General features: G+C 38.4%; 1 protein-coding gene across 5 annotated transcripts in view; it reads right to left on the minus strand.

The window, feature by feature from the left end:
* Positions 1-17,219, minus strand: part of Wdpcp (WD repeat containing planar cell polarity effector) — a 370,658-nt gene that overhangs the window by 166,216 nt on the left and 187,223 nt on the right. For all 5 annotated transcript variants that reach the window (XM_029554805.1, XM_029554808.1, XM_008850627.3 and 2 more), the window contains 2 exons: positions 15,146-15,334; positions 11,463-11,586 (listed from right to left, as the gene is read on the minus strand). In XM_029554805.1, coding sequence (XP_029410665.1) covers positions 11,463-11,586; positions 15,146-15,334 — 313 coding nt within the window. The remainder of the gene's footprint in view (positions 1-11,462; positions 11,587-15,145; positions 15,335-17,219) is intronic.

Genomic DNA, 17,219 nt, shown 5'->3' on the forward strand with positions numbered 1-17,219 from the left:
GGGAGGGGAGAAAACACCTGAAAACAGAAATTAAAATACTGTTCTGCTTAGAGAGTGACCAGAAACTTTGCTACTCATCTCTGCGTCATCAACAGTGTTCCAAGACTGTGAAGAATACCCAAGAGAACAAATTGTGCCAATGACACTGGTCTTGGCTTGTTCACTGGAAACTAGGATGTGTGGAATCCCTGAGATGTTACTCTAGGTCTGAAAAACAGGCTGGGTCCCTCAGAAATTAGTTTTTGCTTTGTTTTTTACTTTAGATGAATGTGATAATTTCACTTCCACAAATTAAACCAGTTTCCTTAGCTGCTGTGATGATGTTGTACTTACAAACTAGGCTACTCTTACGTATATTTTTCATTTCAGTTTCCCAGTAACATGACTGCTCCAAAGATTATAGTTATTCTACAGGTTTTTGTGTTGTTTCCTTCCTTCCTTTTTTCTTTTCCCTCCCTCCCTCCTTTCCTTCCTTCCTTTCATTTTTGTCTTTTTGAGACAGGGTCTCCCTGTGGCCCCAGGTGGCCTGGAACTCGCTATGTAGATCAGGCTGGACTCAATCTCACAGAGATCTGCCTGCCTCTGCTTCTTGAGTGCTGGGACTAAAGGTGTGCGCCACCATGTCCAGCTTTTGTTTTTCATTTTAATTAAGTACTTTTAAAATTAAAAAATATGTAAGTACAAAGAGGAGCATATTTACCCCTGCCAATATCTGGATATATACATGCCTACTTACTTAGCCAGATGGTTTTGACATGGGACAAAATAATCAACTTGTTTTTGTAAGTGATTTGTGATATAAAAAAGAAATTAAGCAATACAAAACCACCAAGAAAGAAGTATATAGTGCTCCCACATTGCAATCCTAGAAATGTAACTTAGGGACAGAATGATATCAGGAATACTTAATTTTACTTTTTTTTAACTTTTAAAAATATTTTATTTATTATTTTTATTGTATGTGTATGATTGTATTGCTCGCATGTAGGTAAGTGCACCCATGTCGTGCAATGCCCACGGAGGGGAGTTACAGACAGTTGTTAGCTGCCATGTGGGTGCTGGGATTCGAACCTGGGTCTTCTACAAGAACAACCAGTGCTCTTAACTGCTGAGCCATCTCTCCAGTCCCAATTTTACTTTTTTTAAAAAAGCAAAATTTTTTAGGAATTAATAGCCTTTTAAGTAAAATTGTTTGTTTGTTTGTTTGAGATAATGTCTCCCTGTAGCCCCAGCTCACCTGGAACTCACCATGTAGACCAAGATGATTTCTTTTCTTATTTTAATTTCTAGAGTTGCTAGCATGGTTATTCATAAAGGGATTGTTCTCCACCGTGTTGCTGTGATTTTTCTCAGATGTTCCATTTCTAAGAACGTGTTCTTATTAGTTATTTTTCTTATTTCTGTGACAAAGTACCCAGCAATACCTTAGGACGGGTTTATTTTGGCTCACAGTTTAGAAAGGATTTAGTCATTTATGGAGGGGATGCAAGGCAGCAGGAGCAGGAGGTGTCTGGTCACACTGCATCCACAGTCAAGAAGCAGTGAGACAGCAATGCTAGCCCCAGCCGGGGCGGGGGGGAGCAGCCTGCCACATCAGTTCAAACTCTGGAAAAGCCCTTGCAGACAGACATGTGCAGAAGCATGTTTCCTCACTGAGTGACTCTAAACCCAGTCAACTTGACGAAGAAGCTTAACCATCACAGCTGAAAGTTGTCTCATAATTATAACTGTGGGATAAAAGCAGGCTCAAAATCATGAGAATATTATGAACAAGGTATTAGGATAACTGCCAGAGAGTTGGGAGGAAAGCAGAATCCATGTGTTATTTCTTATGTTAAAATATATTCAGAGCCTTAGAAGAACAACATGTGACACATAATGTCATGGACATGACTGAAATAAATTGGTGACTGATTATAGAATTTCTATAACCCTAGCTAGATAAGATGTAAGGACGACAAACATGAAATCATACACTACAGCAGCATGTTGACCAAGTTTAAATGTCTGCTGAGAGAAAACCACAAAACTTCACACTAAACTGAAAAGCAACTGGCAAATTGGGCAAAAAATTTACAACATCTGAAAAATATAAAAGCCACCAAAACTTGCTTAAAAAAATCAAGTTTAAAAAGGTAAGGGGCCGGGCGTGGTGGTGCATGCCTTTAATCCCAGCACTTGGGAGGCAGAGGCAGGCGGATCTCTGTGAGTTCAAGGCCAGCCTGGTCTATATAGTGAGTTCCAGGGTTGCTGGGGCTACAAGGAGACCCTGTCTCAAAAAGACAAAAAAAAAAAAAAAAAAAAAAAAAGGTAAGGGCTGGTCAGATGGCCCAGTGGGTAAAGGTGTCTGCTGCCATGTTCAATCTCTGGGACCCAACTGGGGAAAGGACAGAATCAACTCAGCAAGTTGTCCTGTATCCTCCACACACCCTCCACGGTACATACACACACACATACACACATACACACACACACACACACACACTCAAAATGTAGTAAAAAAAAAAAAAGATAAATATAAGGCTGTAGGTAGGATAGGGAATTGGAGATGGAGGGTGGATTTGAATATTTACTTTTCTAAAACATAAAAATGAAATAAAAAATTTTAAAAACAAATAAAAAAGATAAATACTCCAATGAAATAAACAGAAAATTCACAAAAGAAGCCAAAGCTGATGAATACATTTAGAAAGGATCTATACGTACGGACTAAAGGCGTGTATAAGATACTCTTAGCATTATTTGTAATAGCCCCAAAACAAGATACATGAGAAATAGGTAAGTAAATGGTATATTTCCACAACAGGTCATAAAATATGACATTCAGTAGTGAAAACAAACACATTAGTGTCACATATAGGTGTATTAATCTCACAAACAATATTGAGGGAAAAATTTAAAAATACACTATAATTTCATTCATATAAAGTTCAAAGACAAGTGAAGCTAACCTGCACTGTTAGAATTTAGGGGAGTGGCTGCCTCTGCAAAGGGGTGAGGGCATCTGGGGAAAGGTGCTAACAGTGTTCTGCCTCCTTACTGGAGTACAGGTCCAACGGTTGTGATTACCTTGCGACGAGTCTGACTACTTGTTAATGCAATGAGTTTTCTGAAAAGCAATTTGGAGGAAAAACAGTGAGCAAAGCAAAACAAAAATAGCCAAACTCAATACCACATGCAATTTACTACTGCTCTGAATGTGTGCAGCACAGTATGCTTACGGGCGTGCTCCCAAGTCATCTGCCAGGACTCATTCTCTGCAGAATTCCTTAATAACTCCACATATTCTGGGGTAAGGTAATACAATAATACAATTTAAAAAAGATTTATGTGTCTGAGTGGCAGGATGTATGTATGTGCACTGTATACAAGCCTGGTGCCAATGGAGGCCAGAAGAGGGCATCACATCCCCTGGAACTGGAGTTATAAGTGGTTGTGAGCCACCATGTAGATGCTGGGAACTGAATCTAGGTCTTCTGCAGGAGCAGCCAGTGCTCTTAAACGCTAGGTTATCTGTCCAGTCCCCTGATTAAAACCTTATAAAATGGGTGTATCGTCCCTATAATGTTGCACCGCTCACTCTTCTCAAAGGTCCAAACAGTACTGTAACAGGGTGCCACACAATTCAGCAAAATTAGATTTTGCATGTTGATCCAAGCTTAGCAGTGTATCAGAAACAGGCTCATAGTATCAGTTAAGAAACACAGGCCTATATCCCAACAAACCCGAGAAGTAAACAGGAAAATAAACGGGGGATGCTGCTGATCCTATGAAGCTACATGCTCTAAAATTCATGGGCTTTTTAACATAGAGTCTGACATGCAGCACCACAAGGGTAGTGGTTGGTGAAAATGCTAAGAATAACTGAACATCTACTTCCCTCTCCTCCTCTCTTCTCCCCTCCCCTTCTCTTTTCTTTTTCTAGTACTAAGGATTGAACCCAGGCCTCACTAATGCTAGGTAAGTACTTTACCACTGAATTAATGTCCCCAGGCTGTTTCTAACATTCTGAGACAGTGTCTTTCTATGTAGCTCAGGCTAGCTTTAAACTTGTGATCCTCCCATCTCAGCCTCTTGAGTGTTGTGGATTATAGGTGTGTGCCTCCAAGCCTGGCCAATGTCAAGTCTTTACATAAGATGAAGGGTGATAATCAAAATGTCAGGAATTATATGTGAATGGAACCTGGAGCTCCCCAAGGAAGTTACAGATCAGGAGAAGAGACTGTAAACTGAATGTCTGACAAAGGATGAGGATCTAGAACATGTAAGGATATCTAAAAACCTGGCAGTAAGAAAGCAATCAAAATTAGAAAACGGGCAGCACGCTTGCGACAGATAACTGGATGCAAAAATGTCTAACATCACTATCCATTAGGGCAGTGAAAATTAAAGTCCCAACAGAACCCACTCCTCCCCTGGCAGAATGAGTAAAGGAAAAGCAACGGCAATACTAAATGCTCTCAAGAATGGAGAAAATGAATGCTATACATTCCTGGTGGGACCATCAAATACAGTCACCCAGGAAGCTTGGCATTTTCTGGAAAAAATGCACCTACCATACAACTTAGCAACTGCAATCCTCGGCATTTATCCCAGAGGAACAAAAATTTCTGTTCAAATAAAAACCAGTAGTACATGAATTTTTATAGCAATGTTATGATAATAAAACTTGAAAACAACCCAAATATGGTTAAGCAAAGTATGGCAAGTCAAAGGTATGGAATATTACTTAGTAACAGAAATGGCTGAACTATTGATCTACACGAGAACTCGGAAGAATCTTCAAAGGATTAACGCTGAGTGAAAAAAAAATTCCCAAAGGTTATGTACTATAGGATTCCATTTGTATAACAGTCTTATAGTGTGTATATTATAAAAACAGAAAACAAATTGGTAGATACCATGGTCTTCAAACAGGACAGGAAGATGGAAAGGAGCGTGTGCAACTCTTAAAGGGCAAATGCAGGTCCATTGAGGTGCTCAGTACGTGCAGGCAGTTGTGAGCTACCATGTGAGTGCTGGGAACCAAACCCAGGTCCCCTAGAAGAGCATCAAGGCTCTGGAGTGCTGAGTCATCTCCCCAGCCCCTCTGTATTATTTCTTATGTTTGAATGCGTGTCTATGATTTTCTTTTAATTAAAAAAGTTTAATTTAAAAACACTGGCTGTTTGAACTTTGAGGGTTTCTATTATCCAAAATGTAACCTACAGTCTGGCATACTAAGGGCCTTTCTGTTATTTCTTACAGTGTCAGAGCTGTTTGTTCCCTGCCTGTCACCTTCTCCACCTTCCCCCCACAGACACACATAAGGTCATTCCTGTATAACACACCCCAACTTTGTAATGAGAGGAACTACTCCACCGACGTCCTTCTGAAGTAATGAACACAGCATCGCAAATGGCATGTATCTTGTCTCCCTTTGGCTGTGTGCTCCCAACAACTCTAGGTCTCGCTTGCTGCTTCATGTGTTCATTTGTAATGGGGGTTGGTAACATTCTCTGTTAAAGGCCAGATAACAAGCATACTTTCAGGGGTGCATGATTTCTGTCATAACTAAACTCTGCAACTACAGCACGAAAGCAGATTTAGACAACATGGGCCCAAATGGGCTTGGCTGTCCTCCAACAGAAGCGTATTTACAAAACTGGGAGGCAGGTTACAGTTAGCTGACTCTTGCTTTATATAATCAGTCTTGGCATTTATAGTTAAGGATGTGTAGTGACTTGAAATACCAGGAAATACCTATTTAAATAGGGTTGTTGTAAGGATGAACTAAAAGCCAGCTAGCACAAATCTGAATTCAGTACCTCATGGGTAATGTGGGAAGAACGAGCTCCTGTGGGTAAGGTGTAGACCTGTGAGGTCTCCCTGGCATGGGCATTCTACCAGTGCTAAGCTATACTAAATTAATCTCATAGAAACAGAGAGTGAGGGCAGGACATGGAGAAAAGGACAATGGTAATCAAAGGTTTGAAGCAGCAGTTAGACTGCAGGCATGAATTTTCATGGTCTGGTGGACCACATGGTAGGCACAGCTAATAACAATGTATTACATATTTCAAATTTGCTAAAATACATTTTAACATCCTCTCCACAAAAATTATACGTTCATGAGATCATGAGACGACAGGTATGTTAATTAGCTTGATTCCATCGTCACTGTATTGTTAAAATACACAAAATTATTATTTGCCAATTAAAAATAAATTTCAAAAGTTCTGAAAACCTCCCTACCCCAATAGCACATTAGGAAAACATAGGCCTAAAATCATCTTTTGGGCTGGAGAGATGGCTCAGTGGTTAAGAGCACTGGCTGCTCTTACAGAGGACTCGGATTCGATTCCCAGCACCCACATGGCAGCTAACAACTGTGTGTAACTCCAGTTCCAGGGGCATCTAATGCCTTCTTCTGACCTCCCTGGGCATTGCACGACACGGGTGCAACTTACACACATGCAGGCAATACGTATACTCATACACATAAAATAAAATCAATAAATTAAAAAAAAATCATCTTTTGTTCTCTTAGGACTGCCTTTTTTTGGGAAACCATTCTTTTCTCCTAACTGAAATACTAAGCACAGAACAAACATTTGTTTTAAGAACTCCTGACTATCCGTTCGCTCAGCCCTAAGAGAAAATGGCCTAAGGCAGACATTAGGCAACTTCAGGCAGTGGCTTAATAAAGAGCACCCCCTTGATTGACAAAGGATCTCCAGGTGCCTAACAACTCCCAGAAATAAGCTTCATCATGAACTAATTTATACCCAGCATGTAGGCAGATTATCATTATGAATATTATTAGAATGATCAGATGGCACTGCTGCAAATGTTATTTGAATGTACACCACTTTCTGTGTGCTGTTCTTCATGACTTACTACTGATGTTCCTGTGATAGTTCACTGAGATTGGAAAACAAGATCACGAGTCTCAGGGACCAGAGGAACCTCAAAATAAAGGGAAATTTCAGCTCCCCACCCTTGTTCCTCTATTACTAGTTAAATGGCCTGAGGATTTGTTTACTTAAATTATTAGTTTAGTGTGTGTCAGTATATGTGTATGCTTTCAATTTAACACTAGTTTTCACACATCACAATCTTTTTAAAACATGAGTAACATGCTCAAAAATCTAAGGATTTATTTTGGTGATATTATATTCTTTCTTTTAAAGATTTATTTTATTTTATTGTGTGTATGTATGTATGTATGTATGTATGTATGTATGTATGTGCAAGTGCCCTCAGAGGCCAGAAAAAGGACACTGGATTCCCTGGAGCTGGATTATGGAATTATGGAATTATTTGAGCAGCTGGTGCGGGTGCTGAGAACCGGCATGTGTGCATACATACAGGTCTTTTGCAAGAGCAGTATGTGCTCTTAAGCACTAATTTGGTGATATTATATTCTTTCTTTTAAAGATTTATTTTATTTTATTGTGTGTATGTATGTATGTATGTATGTATGTATGTATGTATGTATGTGCAAGTGCCCTCAGAGGCCAGAAAAAGGACACTGGATTCCCTGGAGCTGGATTATGGAATTATGGAATTATTTGAGCAGCTGGTGCGGGTGCTGAGAACCGGCATGTGTGCATACATACAGGTCTTTTGCAAGAGCAGTATGTGCTCTTAAGCACTAAGCCATATCTCTAGCCTGTGTGTTAGATTCTTGATGCCATAACAAGTACCAAAGAGAAACAACATAAAAGGAGTAAGATTTATTATGACTCAAGGTTTCAGAGGCTTGAGCCCATAGCTGGCTCTTCTCTGATTTCTTAGTATGAATATTGACTCCACTATAGTAGATATGCTCCCCAATTGTATTATAAAACTTTCCAAATACACAGCAAAACTGACAGATTATGTACAAACCATCTGGATTCTATCATTTTATAATTGTTATCATATCTCTCTATCTGTCCCTGTCTATATCAATCAATTCATCTTTTTTGGGATTGTTGAATTGTAAAGGAAAACATACATACTAATACATTTCTCCACAAATATGATAAATATAAATATTTTTATTTCTAGGCAATGAAGGTTCCGATCCTGAAATTTTGCTTACCATTTTAAAAGCATTTAAAAAGCACCTGTCCCTCCTCAGTCACATTAGTATTCACTGCATCAGAAAACAATAGTCTTACACTTGAGAGGAAGTGATTAAAATAACATACTAGGTTTTCAGAATCATTGTTTCCATGCTGATGAGATGAGGCTGCCTGTGACACATTCATTTATGTGACACATTCATGTGAAAAGGCTTGCTCCTTCATTAAATCACTATTTACTTGTCCCTGTCATAGTTTCTTTTTGTTTATGATGAAAAGCTCTTGTTTGGCAATAATTTCCCCTTAGGCGTTTCTAGAAGGTATGCAATTTCACAGATATGGAAAGGTAAACAACTACTTTCTAAGCTTATTTTAGGTAAAGTTGCATTTTTCTTTTGTAGGTATCTTCCAGCTTAATGATCTTTTTTAGTCAGACTATTGTTAGATTTTATTAAAACAAACACTTTGTTGAACGATTTATACTTTCAGGGAACATTTCTTCATGAACATCACTAATTATGACCATAAAAGTTACATGAGAAATAAGTTTTAAGGTTTAGATTCATTTTAATTTGGAGAAAGGTATCCAGCAAATATTTATACTTGTTGGACTTGCTCTACAGGAAGAAAAAAACAAAATTGCATGCAAACATTCATTTTAATAATCTACAGAGCATACTCGTCTATTACCAAAACTTTATACTATAGCCTTTATATGCTGGATTAAATTTAAGAGTGTAGTATATAATTCTTCTTTAAAATAGTCTATATTTATTGTTATTTTATGTGTATGAGTGTATTGTCTGCATGTATGCAAGTGCACCTGTGTAGTGCAATGCCAGTGGAGGTCAGAAGTGGGCATCAGATTCCTCTGGAATTGGAGTTATAGTGGAATGGAACCCAGGTCCTCTACAAGAGCAGCAAGTGCTCTTAACTGCTGAGCCATTTCTCCAGCCCCCTCATTCTTCTTTATCACAAGAATCCAACCTAGACTTCGGCAATCTGAGCCCCACATGCGTGATCTTAGCTATATCCCCAATCTCCCTGGGCTCCTTTTCTTCATCTTCAATTTAAAATCCTCCACGTTGATCTTTATTATTTAGTGCATTCTTAGAAAGTATATTAAAATGACTAGCCAAAGCACAAGGAATGCAAATAGGCATTTCTTTTACCCTAAAACTTCTTGGCAGTATATTAAACCACAGAATGTTTCCAACTTAGGCTATCTAATTTCTAGTGAACTTACTTTTCTTTTTTCATAATGCTATATATATATCCCACTAGTGGCAGGGGGACTAGTAAACTTCATTATAACTGAAGTACTGCAAAACATTCAAAAAGAGAAACATGAAAAAGTTAGCGTTCTCCAAAGGAAGCATCCCAGATATGACCACACAGAAAAATTAGAATCTAATAACAATGCAAGCAAGCAACAGTTACTCTGTCAAGGAAGCACCCCCACGCCCTGCCACCAAATTTTCAAACAACGTTTGAAGGAAACCAATGAGCACGAAAATTTCACTTTAGTAGAAATAAGAGCTTCCTAAGGTCAGAGGCCACAGAAATACAAATAACTGCATTAAGTCAGAGAGGCCAAAGCCACGGTGAGGCCTCCATGTGCACACTTCCGAAACTTCTATTTCACTTATGTTTATCTTTTGGGGCTCTTTAGGCAAGAGGTTAACTCATTAATTTTCCCTAGGAACAGGGAAAAACCTAGCAATGAGCACACAGAGCAAAGCCCTAAGTTCAAGTAAATGTGACTTAGTGCCAACATTTTCAGGATATGCTGGCACACGAAGACTGCTTCACTCAAGATGAAGCGTCTCTTGAAATATGCTGACGTCATTCAGATAAAAGACAAGATCCAATTACAGATAATAACTTTTGCAAATATTGACATTACTTGGCTTCTGAAACTCCTGTTTTCCAAAGGCCTCACTGCTATGTAGAGTTCAAAGTGCTGCTTCATATACAGACAAAATTAATTACAGAGCAGGAATACATCTACACGACAGTGTACCTCCTCAAGCCTTAACCATTCTGAAGCTCCCTCTTTTGAAATAAACACTTGTCAACCAGCCTATTCTTGTAGAGATGACAATTTTCAGTTATTCTGAAGGCAGAATGCACAACCAACAGCAGATAAGTGATCTTCAGGGAAGAATAAGAAGCAGTAGATCAGATAGCTTGTCCAAGAACTGTTACCACTGGTTACTAGACCTAAGCAACCTACTGATCAGCTAAACCCTCAGTTACTCATTTATGATAATGCTCCCTTTACAAGATTGTTCAAGAAAAAAAGAGAAGGCACATTAAAGTCTTTGAAGAATTGCATAATACTATAGCAAGCATATTATTACTAAAGTCAAGCCCTTTCATATAATCCTTCCTTTTGGTAAATAGAATTCAAAATTCTGTAACTTTCTCTTATAAAACATATCATATACAAAAGCATAGTAAGTGTATATAAACAACTAAAAGAGTAATAACTTTTTACAGTTTTTAGGCAAGCAGTTAACTCATTAATTTTCCCTAGGAAGTGGGAAAAACCAGGAATGAGAGCACAGAGTAAAGCCCCAAGTTCAAGTAAATGTGAATTAGCTCCAACATTTTCAGGATATGTTATACACCGTCATCCTAAGAAATGGAACATTACTGACATAATGAGGACCCCATGCACCTATACTATTTCATTTCCTTCAGACCATTGTAACTTTTGTGCTAATCACTTACTGGACTTTATTCACAATACCATAACATTTATGTGTCCCTCATCTATCCAATCATTCATTTTCCTTCCCTCCATCCTGTTTTATGAATATATATAATTGACTTCAACTCCTACAGCATTTTTCTCACAGCAGTTTTTTGACGTTATTATTGAATTGCCGTACAATTCCTAAGGTTGAAGGAATATTTTATATGCATATGAAATAGAAAAATGAGTTACAGTGAAGTTAGAAGTTTGTCACATGACATGAAAGGACAGTGGCCAAGTCTTTCTATAGTAAGTATGAAAGTAAAGCAAACCAATAACCAATGACTGTCCCAGAGCTTTATAGAACACATTCATATATTTAGCTTCAATTTAAACAAAAAATATTCCTCTAGGACTAGGAACAAGATTAAATTAACATCTTTATGTTGACTACATAGCTGTTTGGTTTTATTATCATATTAAACAGCAAAGTATATTAAGGTATACTGATCATGTAAAGGTCCTAAACAGTATTCAATATTTTTTAAAAGGAAAACAAGAACAAATTAGGTTAAATCTACTAATAGAAGTTTTTTTTTTCCTTTTAAGAGATAGACTATCAGAAAACAACCATATTATGGAGTAGTCTCATTAAAGATGGCTCTTTAAATAGATAGTCTGATACAAGACAATCCAAAGACATCATTCACCTGAGCAAGTGGTGGAAGAATCTCCTTGCATATTTGCTGATTTGGTCTCTATATTCCAAAATAGTTGTATCCAGAAGCGGTCTTGTTGGAGCATAGAAGGTTCCAAGGCTTGCCTCAAGCTGTGCTGTGGAATTCAGACATAGCAGCACTAAAACAAGTGAAACTCCTTTAATTACAACAGAATACTCATGTTTGCAGTCAGTCAGGTTTTGCAAACTTGGATGAAATGTGAGCTTGTTGCAGGAAAGATGAAATTAAAATATGACAGCTGGTACAAAAACAAACCTGTGTATAAACTTTCACTTGAGGCAAAGCTGACAATGACTCTGAGCAACAAAAAGCTGTCAAAACTGAAGAAATCCATAATGAACCAACCTCTCACCACAAATGGGTAATTAAAACAGTGACTCATCAAGTAACACAGTTTGAACTAGTATTTCCAGCAAAATCAATGTGCAGTGTGCTCAACATTTGCTCTCTTTAGTGGAAAGGAGAAAACTAACCTTTTCACACAGGGAAATGAAATCAATGCCACAGAAGTGTTTTCTTAAACAATAGAAATGAGGGGCCAGTGAGATGGCTCAGTGGGTAAAGACACCTGATGCCAAGCCTGATGACCTGAATGCAATCCCAGGACCCACACAGGGAAGGTGAGAACTGACTCCCACAAGTTGTTCTCTGACCTCCACAGGTGCACTGTGCTGTGTCACCCAGACTCAGACACACGTAAAATAAATAAATGTATTTTTTTATTTAAATGTCACAACTAAAAACTGGCATATTGGAGTAAGATATGTCCGTGTTTCAATTTTAGGAGAACAATGAGAGTCCTTGGATCTTCTCTAAATCCTGCCCTCAACAAGATTCTTTGCTTTGTCCTTGTGTCAAAGCAAGCACCCTGGGATAAGGGAAGATTGGAAAGAAGGTTCTGATGAACGGGGAGGGGGTAGAGATTAAGAGAGAAGGCACATTTGTCAACTTCACAGTTTCACCAAGACAGGGCTGTGCTTCCTCCCAGAAATACCTGGAAGTCAAGTGATGACCGTATGGTAAGAATGAGTGTGTATTAGAACACTGCAGTTCACAGCTAGATTCTGCTGATATTTCAGCTCCCAACAATTGGGTTGAATAAACAATTCATTATTTAGCAAAGCTCTTTTTAGTTGTGGGCCGAATTAAGTTTCGAAGTAGTAAATACCTCATCAGAATAACTGCTACTGACTTGACTAAGCTCCAGTAATTTCTTTCTTTCTTTCTTTTTTTTAAAATCTCAAATCTAGATGGTACAGTAGGATGCATTTTGGAGGTATTTTCTCTTTCAAAGCAGCAGTCAATTTAGATTAAAATTGAATGTAGCAATGCTATTGTGAAAACAAGCCAGATTCTCTTGCCATTGCTTGTTTTCTTGACAGCATGCTTCATACATCTGAAATGCTCAAACCTACAAGGAATACTCCTAACCCCCAGCATAGTCATGGATTCATTAGACAGCCCAGCTTGATGTTTAAGGCAGAAATGAAGACCTCAAAGATACCACAACATGGCTACAAATAAGAACTCACTGGGTTTCACTAATAAAAGGACAATGAATTACCATGTCAAATTTGTTAGATTCAGATAAAATAAATCTCAACAGGGAATTCTGAATGTTTTAGAAATGTGTTTTGTAGTTACTTGAGGAGAAATGCACAAATCTACTTAACATGTACACATTCTGATAAACCAGGATACGCACACATTTTAATAGCCTACTATCATAAAAGCTTTTCATTTCTCCATCTCCCCAGTATGATTCTGTGAATACATCTTTTACTAGAGTATGAATCTAACAATGCCATTTGCATGTTTCTTAATAATTTTTTTCTACAACACAGCACTCTCACAATACAAATTCATAAGGTGCTAGCAATTTCTCAGTGTCCTAAGTAAGACTCAATATTTTACCCTTTCCATATATCTTCTTTACCTATAAAGTCAGGGTCTCTGATGCATACTACGTGCATCATTATGGATGCTCTTTGGTTGTTGTTGAAGTATGTACTCAATCTTGAGAAGTGTAGCAATACTAAGAAATAATTACTTGAAATAACTCTGCATGCTGAAATACAGTAATTCAATATACCCCAAAATCTTGGAGCTATACTTCTTATAACTAATATTCATTGAGTACCTACTGTAGGCCACACACTGTGGTGGGCATTTTCTTAGTGGTGAAATACTAGCATTCCCATAGATGAGTTTGGACTACTTCCAAAAAGTTCACTTAATATTAAATACATATTTATTATGGCACTTCTGTGAATTAGGTAAAGACATGCAATATAACTTCCTGAGGATCATGAGTTTACTGGTTAGTTGCAGAATTTTATCCAAAAACTTATTATTTTGGAAATGTAATAAAAATGACAAAAATCTATTAAAATGCACTGAAAATAGTAAGAGAGAAATCGTTCTCCAGTAAGGACTTTTTGACATATATCCTGTTTTTTTAATCTAAAAAATTATTTAGGACTAGCTTCTCTTTAGTCATTATCTCCCAACATTAATATTAATACCACAAATGTATGAAAGGCAGGTACAAAGGTTGGATGTTTTGGTGCATTTTACACTAGATAAATGAATACAAACTCATAAAACATATACTAGGAACTGGCAAATATAAAGATTTATTTTCATTATTGTGTCATTTTTTTTCTTTTTTAAAAAATATTTTATGGGGCTGGAGAGATGGCTCAGTGGTTAAGAGCACTGATTGCTCTTGCAGAGGACCTGGGTTCAATTCCCAGCACCCACATGGTGACTAGAAACTGTCCTTAACTCCAGTTCCAGGGGAATCCAAAGCCCTCTTCTGACCTCTGCAGGCATTGCACAACACAGGTGCACTCACATACACACAGGCAATACCCGTGTCGTGCAATGCCCGTGGAAGTCAGAGGAGGGTGTCACATCCCCCAGAAGTGGAGTTAAGGACAGTTTGTAGCCACCATGTGGGTGCTAGGAATCGAACCTGGGTCCTCTGCAAGAGCAGTCAGTGCTCTTAATGAGGAGCCAGCTCTTCAGCCTCCATTTTTTCTTACAGCGTTCTCTCTTTCAACAATAAACGTCCTGAGTTCTACGGACAAAATTACTAAGCAAAGGTGAAGAAAACCAAGCAGGCAGAAGGGTTGCGAGTGTCAAAGCACAAGTCTGAAGAGTGCAAACAAGGAGCAGCCTGGGCTACATGCAATTCTGATGCACTCAGGAAGTATGTAAAGGACTATTACTATCTGACAGAAGCCTTGTATGTGAGAAAAAGCATTGATGTCTGATATGAGAGAGGAATAAAGACCTTTGTTTAGCGTCATTTGTCTACCAGACCCAAGAGAATACATGAAATCTCTGATCAAAGTTTGAAACCTGAGCATATTCGACACGTGAGCTTGAGTGACTTGTACAATGACTATACTATGAGTTTTGACATAAGCATAGACAGAAAAATTGTGCTTTATGTTGGCAAATATCAAACAGTAAGTGCCATAGGGGAATACTTCTTTGATATCTGGAGCTTTCACTTTTATATGGCACTAAATGTTTTGTCCTTCAATCTCCAATAACATAACTCAAAAACATTCTACAGCTGACTCAAACAATGCACTTCATGATTACACAAAGCCCACCCACTTATGCAATACATGCTGTCTGACCTTCTCTCTCTGGCGTGAGTCTCTGTCTGAGGAGATGGTTCACGATGGCACTCATACTGATGAAGCACTGCTGACCCAGGGTGTCCCAGTTCATGCTGCTCAGGATGTTTATGGCTCCACATATCTCATCACAGTGGATGTACTGGAAGATGAGATCTACTAGCCCCAACTGTCCTCGAGTGAGAATACCTGTCACAAAACATGGAAAATCGGTGAATCTTTTAAAATAAAAAATAAGGTAATATAAGCCAGGTTAACTCTTCTACAAAAGGGCAAAACCCCCACTAATTTCTGGTATCCATGCTAGAAGTATAGGACTGATCCCATTTACAACCAATATTTACTATAAAAATATCTTGGGGAAATGGAGAGATGGTTCAGAGGTTAAGAGCACTGACTGCTCTTGCAGAGGATCAGGGTTTGTTTCCCAGGACCCACATGATGGCTAACAACCATCCATAACTCCAGTTCCAGGGAATCTGACACTCTCTTCTGGCCTCCGTGGGCAACACGTGCACAGGTACACTTACATTCAGGCAACACACTCATGTAATGTACAATAAAAGTAAATAAATCATTTTTTAAAAACTCTTGAGACAACAGGGTCAAACTGGTTTATCTTCTCAAAAGAAAAGAAAATTCACTTGTAACCTTAGAAGAAAGGAACTTTTAAAAAATATATTTTTTTAATTTTTTATGTGTATGAGTATATTGCCTGCATGTATGTGAGAGCACCTGTGTTGTACAATGCTGCAGAGGTCAGAAGAGAGGTCGGATTCTCCTGGAACTGGACTTAAGGACAGTTCATAGCCACCATGTGGGTGCTGGGAATCAAACCTGGGTCCTCTGCAAGGGCAGTCAGCGCTCTTAACCACTAAGCCATCTCTCCAGCCCCAAGAGCAGGAACATTTAAAAACAAGCTCAGGCCAAGTCATTGAGCTCTAGTTTTATTTAGAAATGCTAACTGCATTTGAAACTAATGATTTATAAGTGTTTTAAAAAATATTTTATTTACTACTTTCATTTTAGGCATATGAGTGTATTGCCTACATGTACGTAAGTGCATTATGCCCACGGAAGTCAGAAGAGGGCATTAGATTTCCTTGGAACTGGAGTTAGGAACAGTTGTTAGCTACCATGTGGGTGCTGGGAACTGAACCCTGGTCCTCTACAAGAGCAGCCAGTGCTCTTAACTGCTGAGCCATCTCTCTAGACCCATGATTTACAAGTGTTAAGTGACAATAACTACTAGGGCTTTTAAGCATCTCTCTGCTTTGTTTTTTTTTTTTTTTTTCATTTTTAAAAAATGGAACCAGGAGGAAGGCTCAGCTGATAGCCTGCTGAGCAGGCATGAGGACCTGTGTGCATTTAAGACTCCAGAGTCCACGTGAAAAGCCGGGTGTAGGCATGCACACCATAATCCCAGTGCTGGGGAAGTGAAGGCACATGGGTCCCTGGAAACAATTGAATCTAGGATATTTCTTCCACGAGCTTCTATGGACTGGAGAGATGGCTCAGCAGTTAAGAACACTGACTGTTCTTGCAGAAGACCCAGGTTCGAATCCCAGCACCCACATGGCAGCTAGCAGCTGTCCTTAACTCCAGTTCCAAGGGATCCAATGGCCTCTTCTGTCCTCCACGGGCATTCCACGACACGAGTGCACTTACCTACATGCAGGCAATACACACATACACTTAAAATAAAAATAAATAAAATTTAGAAAAATTGAATATTAGGCCAAATATTTCAATATTTGGAGATTTTCTAAATATTTTTTGTATTGAATTCCCTTGGAGTCAGAGAAGTAAATCTATTTGCATGATTTCAGATCCTTGAAACGTATTATTACATTTATATGTAATAATACATATTTTATTGTTTTATTACTCTGAATATTTTTAGCTTGGTTTATGTTACATGTTACATGTACACCCAAAAACAAAGCTTTAATCCCAGCACTCAGGAGGCAGAGGCAGGCAGATCTCTGTGAGTTCAAGGCCAGCCTGGTCTACATAGAGAGTTCCAGGACAGCTGGAGCTACAGGGAGACCCTGTCTCAAAAAGACCAAAAAAA

This window comes from Nannospalax galili, unplaced genomic scaffold (assembly GCF_000622305.1).
Source record: "Nannospalax galili isolate Female #2095 unplaced genomic scaffold, S.galili_v1.0 scaffold805, whole genome shotgun sequence".
Lineage (NCBI taxonomy): Eukaryota > Metazoa > Chordata > Mammalia > Rodentia > Spalacidae > Nannospalax > Nannospalax galili.